The 22,585-nt window shown below is 43.0% G+C and overlaps 1 protein-coding gene across 1 annotated transcript; it reads left to right on the forward strand.

Moving 5' to 3' along the window:
• The first annotated feature begins 4,222 nt into the window (after positions 1–4,222).
• On the forward strand, positions 4,223–21,413 carry CEBPE (CCAAT enhancer binding protein epsilon). The gene is made up of 3 exons (XM_088470250.1): positions 4,223–4,322; positions 12,174–12,740; positions 20,322–21,413. The coding sequence occupies exons 2-3, from the start codon at positions 12,294–12,296 to the stop codon at positions 20,634–20,636; spliced, it is 762 nt and encodes a 253-aa protein (XP_088326376.1). The 5' UTR covers positions 4,223–4,322; positions 12,174–12,293; the 3' UTR covers positions 20,637–21,413.
• The last annotated feature ends 1,172 nt before the right edge of the window (positions 21,414–22,585 follow it).

Below are 22,585 nucleotides of genomic sequence, written 5' to 3' on the forward strand. Positions count from 1 at the left end.
GGTATTCTGCATTGAGAAAAGACAATGAGTACAGAGCAGCAAAGTACTAGCCAAGAGGCGCCATGTAAGTATTTGTTTTTTTTATGGGAAAATGCTTATGTTTAACATTACATTTTGAAACATTTTACTTTAAAAAATTTTAAACCATTTAAAAAAAAGGTGTGGCGGATGCCATGGAAGAGGCTGCTGGGCCTAGTAGGCAAACTAGGGCCAAAAAAAAAAGGCAGCCACAATTCACAAGGAAGGAGATGAAGGTTTTGGTGCAAATGTGCAACGACAACCTAGCACAGGCACCAAGGAATATGGGTGCAACCCAGAGATGGAAACTGTGGGACGACATAGCCAGTGCTGTCAATGGGGTGGGTGAGTTTGAACAGTCAACCCGGGAGGTCAAACGCCGGTATGTAAAAACTACATTTGACTAAAAAGTGTTTACAGGTCCAAATACTGCAGCAATAATGCCAACTTTTTAACCAACAGATAGAGCAACTTCAAATATCAGCTTAAACAAAAACTGGCTGATAGGACTAGGCATGCAGGGGGGACAGGTGGGGGTCCCACCCCTGTGTAACCTGAGCTCACGGATTTGGGGGAGCTGGCACAGGGGTGTGTGCAGGATGAGGAGGTGTTGGGTGTGTCGAACATGGATACCGACATGCCAGACTTTGCGGCTCCTCATGTTGCCCCAGGTAAATGTTGTAATGTTAACAACTCAGAAATGTGTTTTGTAAAATATCTAGATTATAATTTTACTCTTTTCTCTTTTTTCTCACAGAGACACAGGCGGATGAGTCTGCTCCACAGGTGAGCTTTGGCCACAGAATTTCTTCTGGCTCTGCAGGGGAGGAAGCAGTAGATCCGACTGGGGACCCTGTGGCAGACAGTCCAGGGCATTCCCCCTTGCAGGCAGTGGCCCTCCTCACTGATCTCAATGTTAAATCGGATCAGAACACCGAGATTCTGCTGAGGATGGATGCCAATCTGCTACGGGTGGAGGACGCCCTGGAGCAAACTGCTGCGGCCAATGTGAGAATTGCAAATGCCCTGGAGCAGCTCGTTCGCCAACACATGTTGGAGCCGGCCTCCCTTCCTGCCGGAACATCAGGACCCTCCACCTCTGGCACAACAGCCATCCCTCCAAATGTGCCTAGCCCTATGCCTAGTCTAGAGGCCACAACATCTGCCTCTGGCCAGGCCAGCCAAAGGAGATCCCGGACCCATTCAGGCTCCCTCCAACCCCCGGCCAAACGGCCTAAAAGGCAATGACAGCACTGGCTAATTTCCCCACAATCCATCTCTGTGTTTGCCCCATATTCCTTCATGCCAAAAACCTCCCTCTCCTTTCTTGTGAATTGTTTTTTTTTGTTTTTTTTTTAGTTCAAATGCCACTTATTTTGTTTGTGTGTGGCCAAAATCATTTCTAAATTTTGTTACCTTAAAATAAATATGTTTATGTAAAAAAAAAAAAAAAAATGAACACAATCATTTAATAAAATTATGTTCAAAATCTGCAAAATTCTATTGTTGATTTATTCAAAAACTGGTTAAAAGGTAATCCCTCAAACAAACTTACAAACCATACAACGGAAATAGAAACATTTAATATTTTTTAAAAACAATTTATGAGTTTTAATTAACACTTATCAAAAAACAAAAGGACGATTGGTTTCTTGGCCCAAAAAAAAATATGAAAAAAAACAAACATGCGTACAATATTGTTTCCCTAAAAAAGAAACACTTACAAATATTTTAAAAGCCCACAAAAAAACAAAAACATTTGTTAGCTAATTGATTGTATGGCCCAGAAATTAGCAGCTGAGTAGTTCACCTGCATTCGGTTTTTAGCTACTAAAAAAGGTCTATTTGCTAAACACCTTACAAGCAGTTTAGCAATTAAAAGATGATTGTTTTTGTGGCCTCAATTGATAAATCGCTACACCATCGATGGAAGTTGGATCAGACAGTGATGTATCACTTGTTCCGTTCACATTTGGCGTTCGCATAAGATAATTTATGTACGCCAAAAAAACGCCTCGGCACACCTGCGTTTTTCCATCTCCACCCCCGTCACCACCCCAAAACGGACAGTTCTGTCAATCACATTTGACATGTCACTTCCTGTTCGCTGTGTCTACGATCGACTGAAAAATGACCGCAAACAGACGTACGCACATTCGCACTGTTACACCGACGCATGCGTGGTTGTACAACATCGTCTGACTATGAACGAACAGCCGCTTACGAGCGGCTCTGAATCAGGCCCTGTGGCCCTCATTCAGAGGCGCTCACAAAATGCGAGTGCTTGTTCTGAATGTGGGCGGCCGCTTCTCTTTTGAAGTGCGGCCTCCTGGTCGCTAGCTAAGATCGTAACCATCGGGGCTTGCGACGAGACCTTGAGGTTGGGTCTCGGCAACCGCAAGCCCAGGGAGCTTCCTGCTCTGATCGAGCAGGAAGCTCCCCACTGACATCACTGCTGATGTCAGTGCGGCCACCCACAAAACGGCAGGTATTCCTTAAGGAACGCCTCCGTTTGTGAAACCATCCCCCCGCCATGCCTACAAAATGGGGCGAGCTGTCGATCACCATCGACAGCCGCCCCTTTTGTAGTGAGCTCCGGAGCAAGAGAATTGCGTAATGCGGCCGCTGCATGTGCGCAGGGCCTAAACATCGACCCGCTTGCGAGCGCTCAGCGCTTGCATGCGGGTCTGAATGAGGTCCTGTGTGCCTAAATTAAGAAGATCTCCATTCAAAATTGAATGTCCTGCATTAGGAAGTATCCCCTTCAGGTAGGAGCTGGTTGGTTCTTGCCCCTGTGTAGCATAATATTAACTGGACACAGTGGCGTCACAAGGGGGTGAAGGGGGTGTGGCCCGCACCCGGGTGTCACCCACCGAGGGGGTGACACCAAGGTGCAGACTCCCCCTCAGTGACAGGAGCCAGGTGCTGCACTGTACTATTCAGTGCAGCGCTCGGCTCCTAACATTGTGAGGGAGCCGGCACTGGAACCACAACACAGTCCGCACCTCCCCTCCTGCACCCCCCTACCAGTAGAACTTAAAGAACGGGAACACGGGGGTTCGTGCCGTGAGGCCACACCCCTTCCCCTGATTCCATGCCCCCGTTTTGCAAGGCCACACCCCCTCTTGCACAAACAGCGTCCCTCCCCGCCCCGGGTGACACCACTTGTAGGGACACCACTGACTGGAGGCACTGTGTGGCATAATGTGTACTGGCAACCTATAATGTTGCATATTGTGAATTGGGGGGAATAAAATGTGACAAAAATTAGCTGCTGGCACTGTGCGGTAAAAAGTGAAGTAGGACACATCTATGGGGCATAAAAGGAACTAGGACACTATTACTGTATGGTGCACAAAATGAACTAGGGAAATATTATGGGGCATAAATGAATAACCACTGTGCAGAGAGGTGTCTCTCTAGAAGAATTGAGGAGGGGCCTTCAAAATATTGCTATGTGCCACACATTGCTGGCTATGCCCCTGGCTGAGTTCTTGAAAACTAGATTTCTTTTTCTGCCTAAAGTTTTTAAAGCAAGTTGAATTGTAAGATTAGAGGTTTTTTAAATAAGCCCACTCCATAAGCTACATACACCTATCACTACATCAGCATGGTAAAACGCAAACCAGTCACACCTACCTTCTCAATTCACACCTACCTTCTTTCTAATTGCTCCCTCAACTCTCACTCACTTCTTCCACATCCATTTTAAACATCTCTCTGCACCCTCACTACAATTTCATCAGTCCTGCAGTCATTAGATTTACTTCCACAAAACTACAAATGTATCTGATAACATAAACCCAATGTGTGTATGCCCACATAAAACCCATGCTTTAACATTGTTACTCATCCATGAATTCTTTATATATTGTTCTACAACAAAACCAATAAACTTAGTTATTCCTCAGTCTTGCAATAAGGTTTTTACAGTTTTATTGCACTTTGGCAGGTAATGGGTTAATATCTAGTCCGTATATAGAGCCACTGTGAGTTATCCGTTACTGGGTGCTGTGGGGGCCATGTGGTGAGAGCTGATAAACTGAGAGCAGTGTCTGGATTGCACCAGCCCCATTGGGAAATCAGTTGTCTTCCTGATGAGCAGATCATGGGGGGGCGGAATCAGTCAGCCGCAGGGAGTGGACACATAGTAATATAGAAGATGCCCCCCCTCTCTGAACTTATTCAGATCAGACCAGCCATCAACCTCAGGTGCAATAGGTGATCCCAGGAACTGACTCTGGGGTGTGAGACAGACATCCCACACTGGGGAGTGTGCGAGAGAAAAACATTCATTAAGACAGGTAACATACATTCCATCTGCTTTACAATCAACATATTCCAAAAGATATATAGATAGATAGATAGATAGATAGATAGATAGATAGATAGAATCATTTGTATTAATTTTAACAATTATGTTTTTTCCCCAAACTATGAAATGTCATGTCACAACGACACACACAAAAAACTAAGGGTAAACTGTACGTCTAACCCTTTTTCACAATGCACTATTACAAAATGACATGTCTAGCAGACATGAAAGACCTTACATAAGTCACTATAAAGATTATAACAGAACCAATGACCATCATTAATACATGTGGGACTATAACTGCTGAAGTCGTACATGGGGCAACACTTCAGCTGGACATTAATTCAATTTCATTGGTGCTGGGTATGCCAGGTACAAGCAATGGAGAAATCATTATGAGTGAAAGAGGAGATGTGTAATGAGGCATAGGTCACGATAAAGTATTAAGGAAAATCGACATACATAGCACAGGTCAGTGTGTTTTTCTATGAAAAAAGGTATAAGTTATCAGAAAGAAGGTATAAAGTTATCAGAAAGGTATAAGTTATCAGAAAGAAGGTATAAGGTTATCAGAAAGAAGGTATAAAGTTATCAGAAAGAAGGTATAAGTTATCATAAAGAAGGTATAAAGTTATCAGAAAGAAGGTATAAGTTATCATAAAGAAGGTATAAAGTTATTAGTAAGAAGGTATAAGTTATCAGAAAGAAGGTATAAAGTTATCAGAAAGAAGGTATAAGTTATCAGAAAGAAGGAATAAAGTTATCAGAAAGAAGGTATAAAGTTATCAGAAGGAAGGTATAAGTTATCAGAAAGAAGGTATAAAGTTATCAGAAAGAAGGTATAAGTTATCAGAAAGATGGTATAAGTTATCAGAAAGAAGGTATAAAGTTATCAGAAAGAAGGTATAAGTTATCAGAAAGAAGGAATAAAGTTATCAGAAAGAAGGTATAAAGTTATCAGAAGGAAGGTATAAGTTATCAGAAAGAAGGTATAAAGTTATCAGAAAGAAGGTATAAAGTTATCAGAAGGAAGGTATAAGTTATCAGAAAGAAAGTATAAAGTTATCAGAAAGAAGGTATAAGTTATCAGAAAGAAGGTATAAAGTTACAGAAGGAAGGTATAAGTTATCAGAAAGAAGGTATAAAGTTATAGGAAAGAAGGTATAAGTTATCAGAAAGAAGGTATAAAGTTATCAGAAAAAAAGTTTCCAGTACTCACCTAAAGTTATACGTTGATACAAGATTTAAAATACTTTCCACAAGTCTTCTGATGCTTATTTTATTACTTTATGAAACGAGTTTACTGATTTATTCCTGTTTCTGGGAATAGTTATAAAAATTAAAAATGACACCAAAATAAAAGGTGTCAGTACTGCATACCGCTGAGTACCAACAGAAACACTACATTGGCACAGGTGTATGGAAAAATAGAGCTACCACTCTATGTATACGATGCACTGTATAATTATCTGATATAATTAGCAATTGTCAGTGGGGCCGTATATAATTTTAAAGATTTGTCCTTGGAATTTTTTTTTCTTGAAATTAACCTACAGAATTTAATTGATAATTCTATCTTTTTTTATTCATTTTTATTGGGTTTATCAGTAATATAAAAGAAAGGGATACAGAAGGAAGAAGGGGGTAAGGGAATACATTATCTTAATTTCATAATTCAATATTGACCAACTGCACAAAATATATTCCTCTTATTTTTGCTCATTAGATGTAACATACTGTATTTATTAGACTTTCCAAGTTAATATATATTGGTTAGGAGTATATAACGTATAATTAAATGTTTTGCTGACAATTAGTAAACAGACAGGGCTGAGAATTGTAGTGCTTCTAAGTCACCTGAGAGGGTATCGCTGGTGACTTGCTTTAATTCAGCAGCTAAGTGTCACTGAAAACTTTAAACTTTAAAATGTTAACAACTGCTATGTCCTTCTCTGAGATATGTGCAACTGCTTTATTGTGAGATGTTTACTGTATTATAGACTGCTCTGCCATACACTATAGCGGCCTAGTATGTCTGCAAACTCTATAAACTCCAATATGCCATGTTCTGCACTCTGATGTCCTGTTTAACAATATACTGGCTATGTTACTAGGGTTAAGGGGAGACCCATTAACATAGACACCAAACTGACCCATCATATCCAGGAAAGAGTATTGTGAGCAAGTATTTATAGCACTCTCAGACCAAATTAAAGTTTGCTCAAGTAATTTTAATTAATTCATGCATCAATTTAGTTGAATGATTATTACATGTATATATATATATATGTGCTGTCTTTTGCCCGGCACTCCTATTTAATAGATAGATGCTGGGTGTTCCTTCCAACAGGCCTGAGACTGTAACAATATCCGTAGCAGAGATTAGAAAGGCACTCTCAGACGTATATATGCAAGTAAAACATCAATACCCCATGTGTATGCCAAAGATTCAGAGGATTTTAACCTGATGTCTTGATAAAAGAGGTTAAAATCCTCTGAAACGTTGGCATACACAAGGAGTATTGATGTTTTACTTGCATATATGTCTGAGAGTGCATTTATAATCTCTGCTACAGATACACACATATATATATATATATATATATATATATATATATGTGTAATATATATTAATAATGTAGGAAAAAAACGAAAAAACATTTGTATACAAATCAATGTCTCATAATAATCGGGTGCAAGGTGATTTATAAGAAAGCCTCTAGGAATCAAACCAACCAGCACATCTATCCATGAAACTGCAAAAAGAGCTTAATTTAATGTAACAGTGTAAAATAAAAACATTCAATTGAATAGGTCTGGATAGAGGCTCTATCAAAGGGACTTTCATATAAAAACTAATGATTTGAGCACTGGTAAATTCACTGATGAAAGTCAGTGATAAGTTATGGTGTCAATAAAGATTTCATGGATGAAATGGGTCAAATTATAGACATTACAGAACCCAGTTACTGTTTCCCCACAACCATCATGGGAAAGTTATTTTCATTGGCTCGGTGCAGACCACAGTGTGCTCCAGAGGTTGGGCTGCAGCCAAAATTCAAATAGGGAAACCACACCAGCTGCCAGTGAGACCTGGCTGGCGATGTTTGGCAGTGTTTTGGGTGGCAGTTGGTGTGGCTCACCTCTGGAGCTGCCATTGGTTGCATTATATCCATGGTACCAAATTACAACACTTACCTGCTTAACAATACCACTGGACAAAATAGTGTCCAACTGCAGATGTGGGCTTTGAGATATTGAGATAGAAATAATCAGAAATAAACTAAATTGACATCTGTTGTTATTATGTAAATCTTGTGCAATGTTAAGAAGATGTATAATTTACTGTTATTGAAATAACTAAACATAATGCACAAACAGGATTATTTAAAGGGGAAGTATACTGACCCTGCATTTCAAAGAGAAAATTTCAAAGAAGAGATGTCGGGGTAGATTTAGTAAAGCTTATAAAACAGACAAATGGTGGTTTTGCCCATAGCAACCAATCATATTCTAGCTAACATTTCCCTTTTGCATTCTAGAAAATGATAGAATATGATTTGTTGCAATGGGCAACACCAATACTTGTACGTTTTTTTTCAGCTTTAGTAAATCTACCCCTTCCCCCCAACTATCAGAATGGTGCCAATTGCTAGAATGGAATCTATCAATACAAACTCTCAAAGCTGAACGTTGATGTTGCCTTGACAATACTGAATGTGACCTATTTGAATCTAATTAGAATGATTCACTATTGGCTCGGTGTAGAGGAACACTTGATAAAGAGCTACAGTATTGACACCCACCCAATTGGGTAAATAATGTACTTCTAACATGAGGGTCCCCAATTATTTTATAATTTTTCAAGCAGTGGTGCCTGTAAGATTGTAAGTTTCCTGGTTTGGGTCTAACTTGGTCCTCAAGGCACCCTAACAGTCCAGGTTTTAAGGATATACATGCTTCTGTACTAGTGACTTAATTAGTACCTCATCCATTTTGATTAACCATATGTGTTCAATCATTGATATCCTTAAAACCTGGAGTGAAGAGCAAGTTTGGTCTAGGGAATAGGGATGGTCAGGAGATGGCACTTTCATATTGGGTAATGTAGCAGTACATGATCGCTGTTAAATAAATATTATAATGAATACATTTTAATACGCTAAATACAAATTTGGTCTGGAGAATGATGTAGAGAGAAAACATAGCACTAAAGTAACTTTTTACAATAATATTATTTTATTTTCTATGTGTTGCTGTTTTATTGATATACATGCAAATGTGTAATAGTAATAATCATCTATTTACAATTACATATTTGGTTTATAAGTGGTAGCAACACTGTTTCACTTTCATTTGTATTTTACAATAATTACCTTGCATCATGAATGCTCGTGGGAATAGGGTAGGTGGATACATTTGTAAACATTTCAAAAGTAAAATACCTTTGTATAAAATTTTGTATAATGTATATAATGCAAGAGAGCAAAATAATACAATTTGGAAGTGATAATTCTTATTTGCATTATTGAAAAAAAGGGACGTTTTTGTATTTACAATTTTTAGATTTTCATTAATTTGAAATAAATAGCAAGTGAACATTTTAGAAATGTGTGAATATGTGTTATTCAATATTGCTCCCTCTTGCGATTTAAGTAAAATAATAACTAATACTGCTATAAAATAAAATTTAACTTTTTGTTTGTAAATTTGTACTGATTTAGAACAACCTTGAATAATTTTAGGTCTTATATGTATTGTTGCTTTACTTTATTGATTATTTTTTAATGGCAATTTGACATATTTCACTTTTTCATTTATATAAAATATATAAGGTGAGTTGTATATTAAAGATAAGTAACTACATTGTCTACCTATACAAAACTGCATTCAACATATTAATTGCCATATTGATATTTTAAGAAGACAATGTAAAATACCAAGTAAACACAAGGTACTAAGAGACATATATCTTACACAAATTTTGCGGGAAATTCCCCTGAAAATGACATTATTAGGGGATTCCTGAAAATGTAGGTGTCCCCTGGATGAATGACTGTGGTTTCATAGCAGATAACAGAGAAGCATTGGCATTAGCCTCGTAGCCTATCGAAACCCCTGTCCCCATTTTTCTAATTGTATTGAATAGCGGCGATAAAGAATTCTAATTATCTGGTTTTAAACCTGATAATTAATAAATGGCCTCTTAATCTTTTAAAGTCAAATATGATCTAAAATAGTTCAGCTTAAAACCAACCTGAAACAGAATACTGTTTTTTGTAAGTTTGTAACAAAGTATCCCAAAAATATCTAAAAACATGTTTTCCTATAAATGTACATTTCTGGTAAGCAAGGGGTTAGTACAATGTATAACATAAAGAAAATATAGGTCTTACCAATTTATTAATGGAATTGCCGTTTTCTTATAGTACTGGGGCTATTTTATAGGGTAGTACAGTCACATATATCAAATGTATCTACAGTAGTCACTCAATTTTCTGCTTGCAAAAGCAGTCCCTATAGCTTTCTATATGAGAACTGCAAATAATAATTTATTTACGAGCTAAAAATGCTTAGCTTTTCAGAGCTGGCACTGGTTAACTAACCCCATCTCCATTAGCTTTGTTTTGTCTATGTGCAAGGCCCAGCAATAGACGGACGAAACTCCTCCCCTCCCTCCTTTCTCATATGCAGCCTGATGGGTGAGCGTGTGTGCTATGCAAATCTAGGACGTACAGTATAGTGATAGCTATTGCTCTCACTGTACTGAAACAGGCCATGAATAAAAGCAATAGCAGATGTTATATACTGGGCAATTTTACAAATGTTGTAAATTGGTACCTGAATGAGGGATAAAAGGGCACTAAGAACAAATAAAAAATGGTATACAATATGCATAAGGTGGAAGTGCAGGAGAGTATCAGTGAATTGTAGTAACTGATTTGGAGAAAACTGCACTGACTAAAAAAGCTGCATCATAATTAGAGTTAGTTACTGTTTTAGAGTATGTGATTCTGAGTCCCATGCTGTGTCGATGCCGCACGCATTTGGCCAATGTTTTAAGACTACACATGCATCCCAGCCGTACAATGCCTGCGTCCAGATTGTTAGCGCTCAGAGATGCAGAGCAGAATCAGAAGCATGGTCCGTGGGGTTCCTGGGAAGTAACGGGGTAGCTAAGCAGATGCGGGTGTGTCGCTGTAAGTGGCTTCAGATTTGAAGCGCTCACACATGAGGCCACACTCAGACAGAGAAACTGCACCTGCCAAAGGGCTGGTGCAAGTTTTTGATGGAGCATCTAAAGATACTGCCACAAGATGATGCAAGTGGGAGTCTCAGTATCAATAAAATCGGATGCGGCATTAGCATAAGACGAAGACGTGGCTGTGGTAAAAGATGCAGGGTTCTATTTATCAAGCAGTGAAAAGTGTGGAGAAGTGGAGTAGTGGAGAAGTTGCCCATAGCAACCAATCAGCTTCTATCTATTATTTTATAAACTGTACTTGATAAATGCTACTTCAAAGCTGATTGGTTGCTATAGGCAATGGTACTTGTGTACTTTACAGACTCAATGCAGAGAGACTTGTGTACTTTTCGAACTCATTGCATAGAGAACCAAATGAATGTTTTAAATGGTACTTGTGTACTTTACAAGTTATCCCCACCTAAAGAAGAAAGTTGTCCCCTCGCGGGATCACTGCACTCTCCACGCTTCGGGCTCGGTGGCTCGCTACACTCGCCACAAGGTTACATTCCGCCTCTATGCCCACTTGGATGATAGGGAATGACGCTGGACACTGGCTGATGATGTCAGGGTTCTCTCTCCGTCAAGGGGATTTAGACATAACCATGATAATGAGTGCATACCTCCCAACATGACCCTCTCCAGGAGGGACACAATGCTCTGGTCCTGGACTTCCCTGGTAATTTATGATTGGTGGCAGCTCCAGAGGTGGGGCTGCAGTACAGTCCAAAATTCAAATAGGGGAGTCACACCAACTGCTAGTGAGTCCCAGCCAGTGATGTTGGGCAGTGTGTGAAATGACAGTTGGTGTGTCTCCCCTTTTTGAATTTTGAACTGCGCTGCAGCCCCACCTCTTACCAGGGAAGTCCAGGACCAGAGCATTGTGTCCCTCCTGGAGAGGGCCATGTTGGGAGGAATGTGAGTGTAGGATACTTGGGTTCTGCAATGAGTCCGTAAAGTACACAAGTACCTGGGCAACTTCTCCACTGGTCCACTTCTCCACACTTTTCACTGCTTGATAAATAGACCCCATAGCCACATCTGCAAGCAAATCAGAATCAGCTCCTCTATGTCGAGCGACAGAACTTTCCTGCACAGGAAGGAGCTCTCAGGGCATTTTAAATAATACTGTATGTAGAATATTATTAGGAGCGCAGCAAATCACCATGACATTCTACATACACATATGAAACATCTAGGTAAATTCTGACTCTGAATCATACGCAGGTCAGTATGCAGCCGCATCTAGCGAATTGTAGCAAAACACACATGCGCCGTAGGAAACATACGCCTGTTCGCATATCTACGGGTGATTCTAAATTGGTCAGATCTCATTTGTTTCATATGTGTAATAGCGTTCCCGAGTGACAAATGGTGCCTCATTGAAAAGTGTAAACCATTAGCCAGTGGGCAAACGCCAACCACAATGTCACCAGAAAACCAGAGGAGAGTAACATTCCATTACATTAGGACATTGTGGGTTGGAGAACAATGTGTTTAGCATAGTCAGTAACAATATGAATGGCACAGTGTCAGGCATATGGACTATACATGTGTATTAATGAGATCTTTGTGTCTAACTCTGCTTTTCCACAGCTATTGTATCCTGCCAATATACAGAAGACATTGGGTTCACACCAAATTAAGGACACTTTTGGAAAAGACGGGTGAGCTGACAAGGGAGAGAATCACCTGGGAGACGTTACAGGGAACATAATGTCTCAAAACAATTACTATGAGTTTGAAAAACGGAGCCAAAGTTCAGGCTATCCTTCTCGTATGGGTGGATCTCAGGCAGAGCTTGTCGGGGGTAATCTCTGTGACCCTGAGACATCTGTGGATTTGTCCACATACATCGATACAGGAGAGGAAATTCTGTCTGATCTCTTTCCTCTTAAACAGGAACGTCTGAAAGGAACTTATCCATACATGCCCACAGATGGGCTGCCCTCTTCATCTCTGTATGGCTACCCACACAGCATGGTTCCAGACCGTAGAATAGGAGGATATGAACCTGGGGGAGTGATAGTGAAGGAGGAGACACGTGGATCACACAGAACTGTGTGTAACACTCTACAGTACCAGGCTGCACAGTGTGCACAGACGTCAATGCACTTCCCTCCTCAGATGGAGGGTGTACACTCTGCACTCCGTGTACTAAAGGTGAGAATACTACGTCCTTCAATCGCCAACCTTTATCTACTGTATCTATTCTTTGACTCCTCCCACTATGTCCTCTTGTAGTACAATTTTCATTCCAATTCTTTTTACCTGCACTTCCTAGCCCACAGAGTAGATGAGTGATACCAACTACTAAACACCTTTATACAGCATACAGTGCAATTTCAGGTACTATGCAACTTTATACAGCATACAGTGCAATTTCAGGTACTATACACCTTTATAAAGCATAGAGTGTGATACCAAGTACTATGCATCTTAATACAGCATAGAGTCTGAAACCAGGTACTATACACCTTTATACAACACTAGCTTAAGTACCCAGCATTGCCCGGGTTTAAATCTTCAAGTTATTAATTTAGGCATCCCAGACCAATTGCCAGGCCCAGAACAGGCTCCCTGGGTCAAAGTTCTGCCCAGCCCACCAATGGGAGGTCCAACCGGGACCTCAACCCCCTAGTATGTCTTCTGGGATCCAATGTTAACACTCAGTGAAGTTTTCATCCAAATCCATCCAGTGGAAGGCCAAGAACAGGGACACCAGGTTAAAGTTCTGCCCAGCGTACACCAACGATAGGTCCGACTCGGACCCTAACCCCACTTAAAACGTGTCCAGGAACCAACTGGTCCACCTCACATTGGTTATATCCCAATCAGTGCAGGGGTGTCCGAACACATAACCGGAATGACAAACAAACAAACACACAAATTAATTTTATATATAAGATAGAGGGCTCTATTTACTACAATCCACATTTTGAATGCAGATTGTAGTGTGATATTACTGACTGAATTCGCATTGCGATCACAGGGATTTACCAAAAATCCCTTGCAGGGACAGAGCTCGCGATAAAGCTCTGTCCCTGCGAATCGCCTCCGCACACTTATCACGGTATTTTCGCAATACCGTGACAAGTGCCCACACATGCACCAACCGGCCGCTGCTAAGCCCCGCCATTGCCGCTAAGCCCTGCCCCCACGATTGTGACCCCCCCGTGACCCCCTCCTCCCTTTTTTACACTTACCTCTTGTGATCGTGCTCCAATGATTTCCTCCATGGCTCCGGTCAGCTGACATCCCATCCTGCACTGGGACCCAGTCACCTGATGACCGGGTCCCAGTGCAGGATGGGAGACCAGCTGACCGGAGGGAGGACATCATCGGAGCACCAATCTCCGGTCCCTGGACTCAGGTAAGTTATTTTTTGTTTTTAATATTTTTTTTATTTTTTTTGCAGTGTATCAGCATGTGGTCTGTTTAGACCACACAGCTGATCACTGTGACCGGCTCCGGGCTCTGCTCTGCCTGTTAGAGTGGAGCAGGAGTCCGGTAACCGAGGGGAGACCCTGGATTATCACAGGGCTTCCCCCGGTATTTTTTTCACAATTTATTTTTAGTAACTACCAGGCAGATCACATTTCCCATTACAGTTATGGGAAATGCGATCTGATTACTAAAAATAAGTGATAATTAGGGGTTGGAGTAGATTTTTACGAATTCTACTCCAATTGCCCTTTAGTAACTTTAGGTGAAACTAAAATAATGTGAAAGGGGTGTGAAAACACCCCTTTTCACTTTATTTTAGTAAACATAATGATAATAAATAGAGCCTAGAGTGTGATACTAGGTACTATACACCTTTCTACAGCATAGAGGCCCCTATTTAATAACGAAGCATAACCTCTTTAGAACTCGCTAAAGGGGTAATATCACCCTTACTGGATTTAACAAACAGCGGTAATCTAAAATTACCGCTGTTTGTCAAGCATCGCTGTCGCCATCTTTTAGATGGCGAGAGCGATGCGGATCCCATTGCCGGCAATGGAGACCCGTGTCTTTCCGGCTTCAGCGAAGCCTTCCAGGCACTGCCAGGTCCCCGTGTCATGCACATGCGCAGATGGCCCGCCGCACATGTGCATTACTCCGGCGCTCACAGCTTTAGGCTGCCAGCAGCCCAGCAGAGGACCTCGCCGAGGACAAGGACTTTGCTGGACTTTGCAGGACCTTGCCGGAGGGGTAAGTATTGTTAAATACCAGTGAATTTTTCGTTTGTATCACAGTGATACTAAACGAAAAATTGCACCCGTGTTTAATATTGTTGATAAATGGGCCAGAGTGTGATACCAGACAGAGCCGTAACTACACTTTTTGGTGCCCTGTGCCAGAAAGAGCATTGGCCCCTACTTCATTTTTCAAAGGGACATAATGCACCCAAAAAAGGGCTTTGGCCTCATGGGGAAGGGCCAGGGAAAAGATAGAAGAGGCCAGGAGATGCTGGGGATGAAATAAGAGGAAGCTATAAGTGAGAATGATAATACACAGAAATTTGACAGGCCCAAACATCGCCCCCTTACCTGTGGTGCCCTGTGCGATGGCACCGGCTGCACTACCCTAGCTACAGCCCTGATACCAGGTTCTATACACCTTTATACCATAGTTGCCGACATTCGGCTCCCTCCTCCCGGGAAGGAGCTGAATGCCTGCATACAGAGGGGGGCGTGGCTGGGCACTGACTCTGCAAGGGGCCGTGGCCAGGGCGTGACCAGGCGATTGCATCATCGTGGCCCCGCTCCTCTTCACAATGCCGAAAATAAAGGCATTGTGAAGCAGGGGGCAGAGCCACGATGACACGATGTAGCGCAAATCGTCTCATCGGGCTCCCCGCTGCAGGGGTTTCTAGTTGTAACCCAAGGGGGCAGGCAGCAGCCGGAAGGCTTGCCTGCCTTTCCGGGGGGTCAGGAGCAGCACCTGATATTCAGGAGGCTCCCGACCAAATCGGGAGGGTAGGCACGCCTGCTTTATACAGTACAGTATAAAGAGTGATACCAAGTTCTATACCCCTTAAACAATACAGCATAGAGGGCCTGATTCAGCAAGGAATGCAATGGAGAGAACGCACGCTCCCGGACACTGCGAGAATATGCTAATCAATGCATACGCACGGAGACAGCAACACAAGATGCAGACGCCCAGCCCCATATTAAACCGCAAGATAGCGCAAACATCGGTAACACCGAGAACCATCGACCACATTTGCATAATAGTGGTTGACCAGACCCTGCGCAGGATTTTAGCAACTTCCTGGCTTAATTATGGACACTCCTAAAATGGCGTCCCAACAGGCACACCTGCATTTACCTGACCACCCCCTGTCACCACCAACAAACGGCACTTCCTGTCAATCAATGTCGGAAGGGGTCTGCGTACATGCTGCGTATAGTCTGCATACGCTTACCCGCACTGGCTAGTTCGCGCACGCTCAGTGCGATACATGTGCAGTTTGGAAACATCGGCCAAGTGAGTGCGTTCTCTCCTGTGCGTTCCTTGCAGAATCAGCCCAGAGTATGATATCAGGTACTTTGCACAGCATAGATGGCAGCATGCAGCAATCATAGCATTTTGGATGTGATGCATCCTGCTACTGATTGCATGCATAGCGGCATTTATTAGTGCCGTATGCATGTACATTTATGCAAAGGACAGCTCTTCCGATAAGAGCTGTCCTTTGCAGAGTATGGTATCAGGTATTATTATTATTTATTTTTATGGCGCTACAAGTGTTCTGCAGCGCCTTACAAAATACATTACCAAAAAAGTGACTAACAGTTCAATACAAATACAATGCAGGACAAGGACAGGTATAATATACATTGCTACATAACACCCAAGTATGCAACAGAGCATAAGCAACCAAGTGTTAGGTTCCCTAGTGTGAAGTAAGAAGTAGATGAAAATAAAGTAAGGAGAAGCACAAGAGGGTAAAGGGCCCTGCTCGCAAGAGCTTACATTCTAAAGGGGAGGGGCAGACAAACAGGTGAGACAGATGGGGTAGACAGGAAGGAGGGAGCATGTAGTAGCGGGTTAGGATGAGAGCTGGAATGCTTTGATGAAGTAGTGGGTCTTAAGAGCCCATTTGAAAGATTGTAGAAAGGTGGAGAGTCTGATGGGGAGAGGGAGAGAGTTCCAAAGGTGGGGAGCAGCATGGGCAAAATCTTGGAGGCGGGAGTGGGAGGAAGTAATCAGTTGGCATGAGAGACGGCATGCATTTGTTGAACGAAGAGAGCGGGCAGGAGAGAGAGGGGTGATGAGGTCAGAGATGTAAATGGGAGAGGAATGTGTGAGGGCTTTGTAAGCGAGTGTGAGAACCTTGGATTGGGTTCTGAAGGGGAAGGGCCGTAGAGAGCGGTGCCAATCCCAGAGACTGTAGGGAGCGTGACACAGGGGCACCACATCAGGTGCAGGCAGCCACCCTGGACCCACTGCAGGCACTGGGCTGTCATAGAAGGTTAAGGGACGGTTATGGAGGTGGACCTAGGCCCCTCCAACAAGCCCGGGCATGATTAATTAGTACCCGATCCCCCATGCTCTCGGAGTGTGGAGCTGGAGATAGGAGAGTAATATTTAATTTCTTGCGGAAGGTGCTTCCCATTGAGGAATATGATATTTAAGTGAGTTTGAAAGAGGAAGATTGTACATTTCAGAGGTCATTCCTGGTTTGGTGGTGGCCTGAGAGTCATTTATTCCCATAAAATAACTTTGTTTTACATGGTGTCACAAGTGGTAGAGACTGGCTATATTATTACTGGGGGGAGCATGTTGCACCCATTAATCAGGCAGTTAAGGGGGCCCGCCCTCACAGTGGCACAATACGATATAAGGGAGGCCACCCACTCCTAATGCAGAGCCCCCAATCTCTTGGGGGCCCTGCGCTTTACAAATGAATGTGCACAAAAACAAATGCAATGAAAGCAATGTACATGAGAGGTCCAATATATCCTCTATCTCATGATACCTTTTTAACATAAATTATAGGATGTATCAAGTAGTATTGTAGGAGGAGATATGTGTGTCATTTTTTATTAAATTAATGGGTAGGCCTAAAGTGATAGTAGGCAGAACTCTGAAGTGGCATTATTACATTTTGGAGCATACATATATCTGTCTTGGACCGTCTCTTCATGGCCCCAGAGAGCACCAACGCGTCTTGCCCCCTCAGGCTTTAGCAAAAGCCAAGGCTGTCATGCAGTTTGGGAGGGAGGTGACCAATAGAAAGCTCCTGGTGCTAAGATAGGGTATATATGGGTGGATAGTATCAGGGCCCCAACAGCGTTCACCATAATTCCCAAGCAATGGGCCGCCAAAGGACACACAGGCCCCTGAGCAATTACACAAAAAATCAAACAAAGCATTTGCATTACCATTCTCCCAGAAAATGGATAACGAGCATGCTCCTTGCGGTCCTGGATCTGAGCCGGACGCATCTTTAAAAACAGATGCATATCCCTTGTTTGAGCTGACTACGCATGTGTCTGAATCACAGAACATAGTGTCTGCATGTGCCGCGTACTGTGTCTGAAGTCGCAGGCAGGTGCATGCGTGCTGTTTCTTGTGAGAACAAAGACTAACATGAAGTTGTTTATGGGCATTGACTGGGCATTGACAAGCATAGGACCGAAACGTTGATCCTGTAAACTGCTGTTGTGTTATCCATTTGAATAAAAGAAATCTATTTAAGAAGACTGGTGAGTGCACCCCTAATATATATATATATATATATATATATATATATATATAATATATATATATATATATAAATATACATATACATATATGTTTCCTGGCCTCTTTTACTCATCTGTGGCGCCTGGCTCGTGTGACCCCATGGTCACTCAGCCAGCCGCCTCCTTCTGCATTACCATAATAGGGCTATCGTAGCTCCTACCATGTTAGCAGCTGCAATAGCCTCTGCCTTCTCTGCTGAATCAGACCCTTTGGGCTCTATTTATTAACATTAACATTACTTTTACTAAAATAAAGTGAAAAAGGGTGTTTTCACACCCTTTTCACATTATTTTAGTATCACCTAAAGTTACTAAAGGACAATTGGAGTAGAATTCGTAAAATTCTACTCCAAGCCGTAAGTATCACTTATGTTTAGTAAGCAGATTGCAGTTCCATAATTGTAATGGGAAATGTGATCTGGCCAAAGTTACTAAAAATAAATTGTGAAAAAATACCGGGGGAAGCCCTGTGATAATAACGCACCTGGAGGCGTTATCCAGGGTCTCCCTTGGTTACCGGACTCCTGCTCCGCTCTAACGGGCAGAGCAGAACCTGGTGCAGCCCCAGTGATAAGCTGTGTGGTCTAAACAGACCACACGCTGATCACTGCAACAAAAAAAGAAAAAAAAATTGACAAAAAATAATAACTTACCTGAGTCCAGGGACCGGAGATTGGGGCTCCGGTGATGTCCTCCCTCCGGTCAGCTGGTCTCCCATCCTGGACTGGGCCTGGTCGTCACCTGACCAGGTTCCAGTGCAGTATGGGATGTCAGCTGACAGGAGCCACGGAGGACATCAGCGGAGCACCGATCACTGCAGGTAAGTGTTATTAAGGGAGGGGGGTCACTGGGGTCCAGGGCTTAGCGACGGGGTCGGGGCTTAGCGACGGCCGGTCAGCGCATGCGCGGGCACTTGTCACTGTATTTTTTCGCAAGTGATAAGTGTGCGTTGGGGATTTGCAGGGACAGAGCTTTATCGCAAGCTTTTTAGGAAATCCCAGTGATATTGGCTGAAATGATAGATCGCCTGAATACACTAATAATCACAGGCAGGGAGAGGGGTTCTGAAAGGAGCCCGCCCGTGCGATACATAAGAAGTCAAATGATCGCAAAAGCAATCACTTCTCCTTCAGGAGCTGGGGCCATTCTGCGCATGTGCGGTCTGCTGAGCATGCATGTGCGGCGGTCATTATTAAGGTACCCTGGGCCTAATTCAGACCCGCTCACAAGCGCTATGTGCTCGCGAGCGGGTCGATGTTTGGCCACTGCGCATGCGTACGCTGGAGCTGGCTCCGACGTGCGCATGCGCGAGACCCGGCTAGCGATGGGCGCTCCGTCGCTATGGGTCTCGCACCAAAGCGGGGCAGCTGCCGATTTTGATTGACAGCTTGCCCCGTTTTGGAGGCGGGCAGGGGGGGTGGCTGGCCAAACGGAGGCGTTCCCGAAGGAATGCCTGCTGTTTGGGGGCGGCCCCACTGACATCACGAGTGATGTCAGTGGGTGAGCTTCCGGCTCTAATAGAGCCGAAAGCTCACTGGGGCTTGCGGGGACCACAAGGGTCTCGTCGCAAGCCCCGATGGTCGAGACCATAGCGACAATCACCTGGCCGCTCGCAATAGCTGTGGGTGGTCACAAAAAACAAAAACAAAAAAAACTCCGATTCAGAGCGAGCGTTCTTTCAGAGCGTCCGCCTCTGAATCAGGCCTCCTCTCCCGGTAATTTTTGCCTTAGGTAGCCCATAGGCTTCAGATAGCATTATCTGCCAGGGCCAAAGTAAATCTGACAATGTTGCAGCCCTCATAGAAACCTTTGGGGGCTGAGGCTGTGGTTGGAAATGGTAGGAAAGTGGCAGATATTAATATATCTGCTGCTGTCCCTCCTTATACATTCAAGAGATCCTTAATGCTTGAAGACACCCCCCAGAAACACTCAATATGCCACAAATGTTATTTGATAAATAGGCCCCTAAATCTTAGTAACACCTGCTTATCTCTATTTCCAGGGCTCTCTCTCTGGGATGTTACCCGCCCCTCCATTGAAAGAGCCTAGCCATAAGGGTAAGAAGTCACTGAGTAAAGACAGTCTGGAATACCGCCTGCGTCGCGAGAGAAACAACATTGCAGTGCGGAAGAGTCGTGATAAAGCCAAACGAAGGAATATAGAAACGCAGCAGCGTGCGCTAGAATTCATGGCAGAGAATGAGAAGTTGCGCAATCGCATCCAACAGCTGACTCAGGAGCTTGAAGCTTTGAGAGGAGTTTTCAGGCAAATCCCAGAAGCTGCCGCATTGGCCAAGGGATCTGGAGGATGCAGCTGAAAGTTTTGAAACCACAAATGACACAAAGAAATGACTGATAAGCTGCCAAATAAGACTCAAGTCACAAATATAATTTCTGTGGATAATTCTATGCTGAGAATGTGGATACATAGCCATGAATAATAGATCTCACCCCAAGGATACACACATGTAAATGCAGGTCCTAGTTTGTGACTAAATCATGTCACATCATAGACACATCCTTCCTTTCAAAAGACCTTTCATACGTATCTTCTGTGATGCCAGGCCAAGATGAGGTACAAAGGCATAACTACCATAGGTGCTGTTATGGGTCCCACAGCTGAAAAAGTTCATATGTTATATTGTTTTTTCATCATTGGGTGGTACACAAAGGACAAACCAGCCCACAAATATCTATTCACGCCCATAGACGTGCACAAAAGCCGTCACAGGGGATGCCTCAAAGAGACCCCCCGACAGGTCATGGAATAACCCCGTCACCCCCCTCCTGGACATACACTGCTCACCGCTGAGGTCACTCAAGTGAGTAGTCTTGGAGTGGGGAGGGGTAAAGAGTAGTCCATGACCCGGCAGGGGTCCAATTGCAGCACCCCCTGTGCTGTCTCCTGTGCGCAACAATGTTTACGTCCATGATGAGATAGATGCACATAGTACTTGTTGAGTCCTCTAATACAGGAGATGGCAATGGAGGTCTCTAGTATAGTTTCTGGCATCTCTATCTTACCTTCCTGCCCATCTCTTTTCCTGTGGTAATAATTTGTGGTTTCATAATAATGTTCATGTTTGTGATGAACAAATAAATGGTTTGGATAATAATGGAAGGAACAGAAGTGCCTTGTGTATTGCTCTATAAATAATAACGTATATATAGCATGCCATGTTATATATATACACAAGGAAGCCAGCACAAGAAGAAGTGAAACAACCATATTACTGAGTCTGTCTTTGCTCTTCTCTGCTTCTCTAAATTTAGTCCTGTGCTGTTTTATTTTGTCACCAGCACTCTCTTCTCTATATCATGCAAGCTCTAGTCCATTTTCTTCTGTTTACTTATTCTCACATTGCACCGTTCTGTCCCGTCTCCTTACCTTCTGTGGTCTCGCCCTCCATCTTGCTCTCTCACTTTTTACTGTCTCTCCCCATTGTCTATTTTTCTCTGAAAGTCTGAGAGGGATGTTCCTATTACAACACATATTTGCAGCTAATTGTGACCACAGAGTTAGCCCATCATCCTGTGGACAGGAGATGAGAGGGGGGGAGATATGAGTAAGGTGGAGAGAGGCAGATGTGACAAAGGAGGGTAGATGAGTGTGAATACATGAACTTAGTGTGTTCAATACACTTGATAATAACAATTTTCATAATAAAAAAGTAGATACATTTATGCAAATCTGCAGTTAGGTGTGGATTTGCTCAAAGTTCTAGTGACACATTTTAACATCGCTCAAAAACTGTAATATATTATTTTGTCCAATAACAGTCATGATGCTGGATAGCAGACTGGGATAATTCCTGCTACTTAAAATGGGCAGTAGAAAGACTCACACATTGTTGTTGCAGCCATTTGGCAGACATTTTGTGAATCTCTGGCATTCCCAGTCCTTAACAATGTCTGTAATGTAACCATGAAAACAAACTGTACTGCAATGACTATTCACTGATACATGTATGCCAGGGACCGATAGCTAAGAGCTGTTGTGGGTGAAGATGTAGCATCTAGCTATGTTGCCATAGGGGGGTATAATTGTAAATCTCAGACAACTAACTGAGGGCCTGATTCAGCAGTGCATGCAAGTGTACTGCTGATTTCAGATTCACGATTATCGGCCCCCGTCTGCCTCTGCCTGATTGACAGGCAGAGGCATTTATGGGGTTGTGAGGGGGAGAGTGGCAAGATCAGGATCTGCGTCCATGGATGCAGATTCCAGGCATGCCTTGCAGCCTGCGTAAGCTGAGGCTCACTCAGC

Source organism: Taudactylus pleione, unplaced genomic scaffold, assembly GCF_031769625.1.
Source record: "Taudactylus pleione unplaced genomic scaffold, aTauple2 ptg000095l, whole genome shotgun sequence".
NCBI classification, from domain to species: domain Eukaryota; kingdom Metazoa; phylum Chordata; class Amphibia; order Anura; family Myobatrachidae; genus Taudactylus; species Taudactylus pleione.

Excerpts from the sequence above, each read along its gene's own strand:
- CEBPE (XM_088470250.1), top strand. The coding sequence starts at position 12,294 with ATGTCTCAAAACAATTACTATGAGTTTGAAAAACGGAGCCAAAGTTCA. Across the intron at positions 12,741-20,321 it reads CTGCACTCCGTGTACTAAAG|GGCTCTCTCTCTGGGATGTT; the intron begins GTGAGAATACTA and ends CTCTATTTCCAG.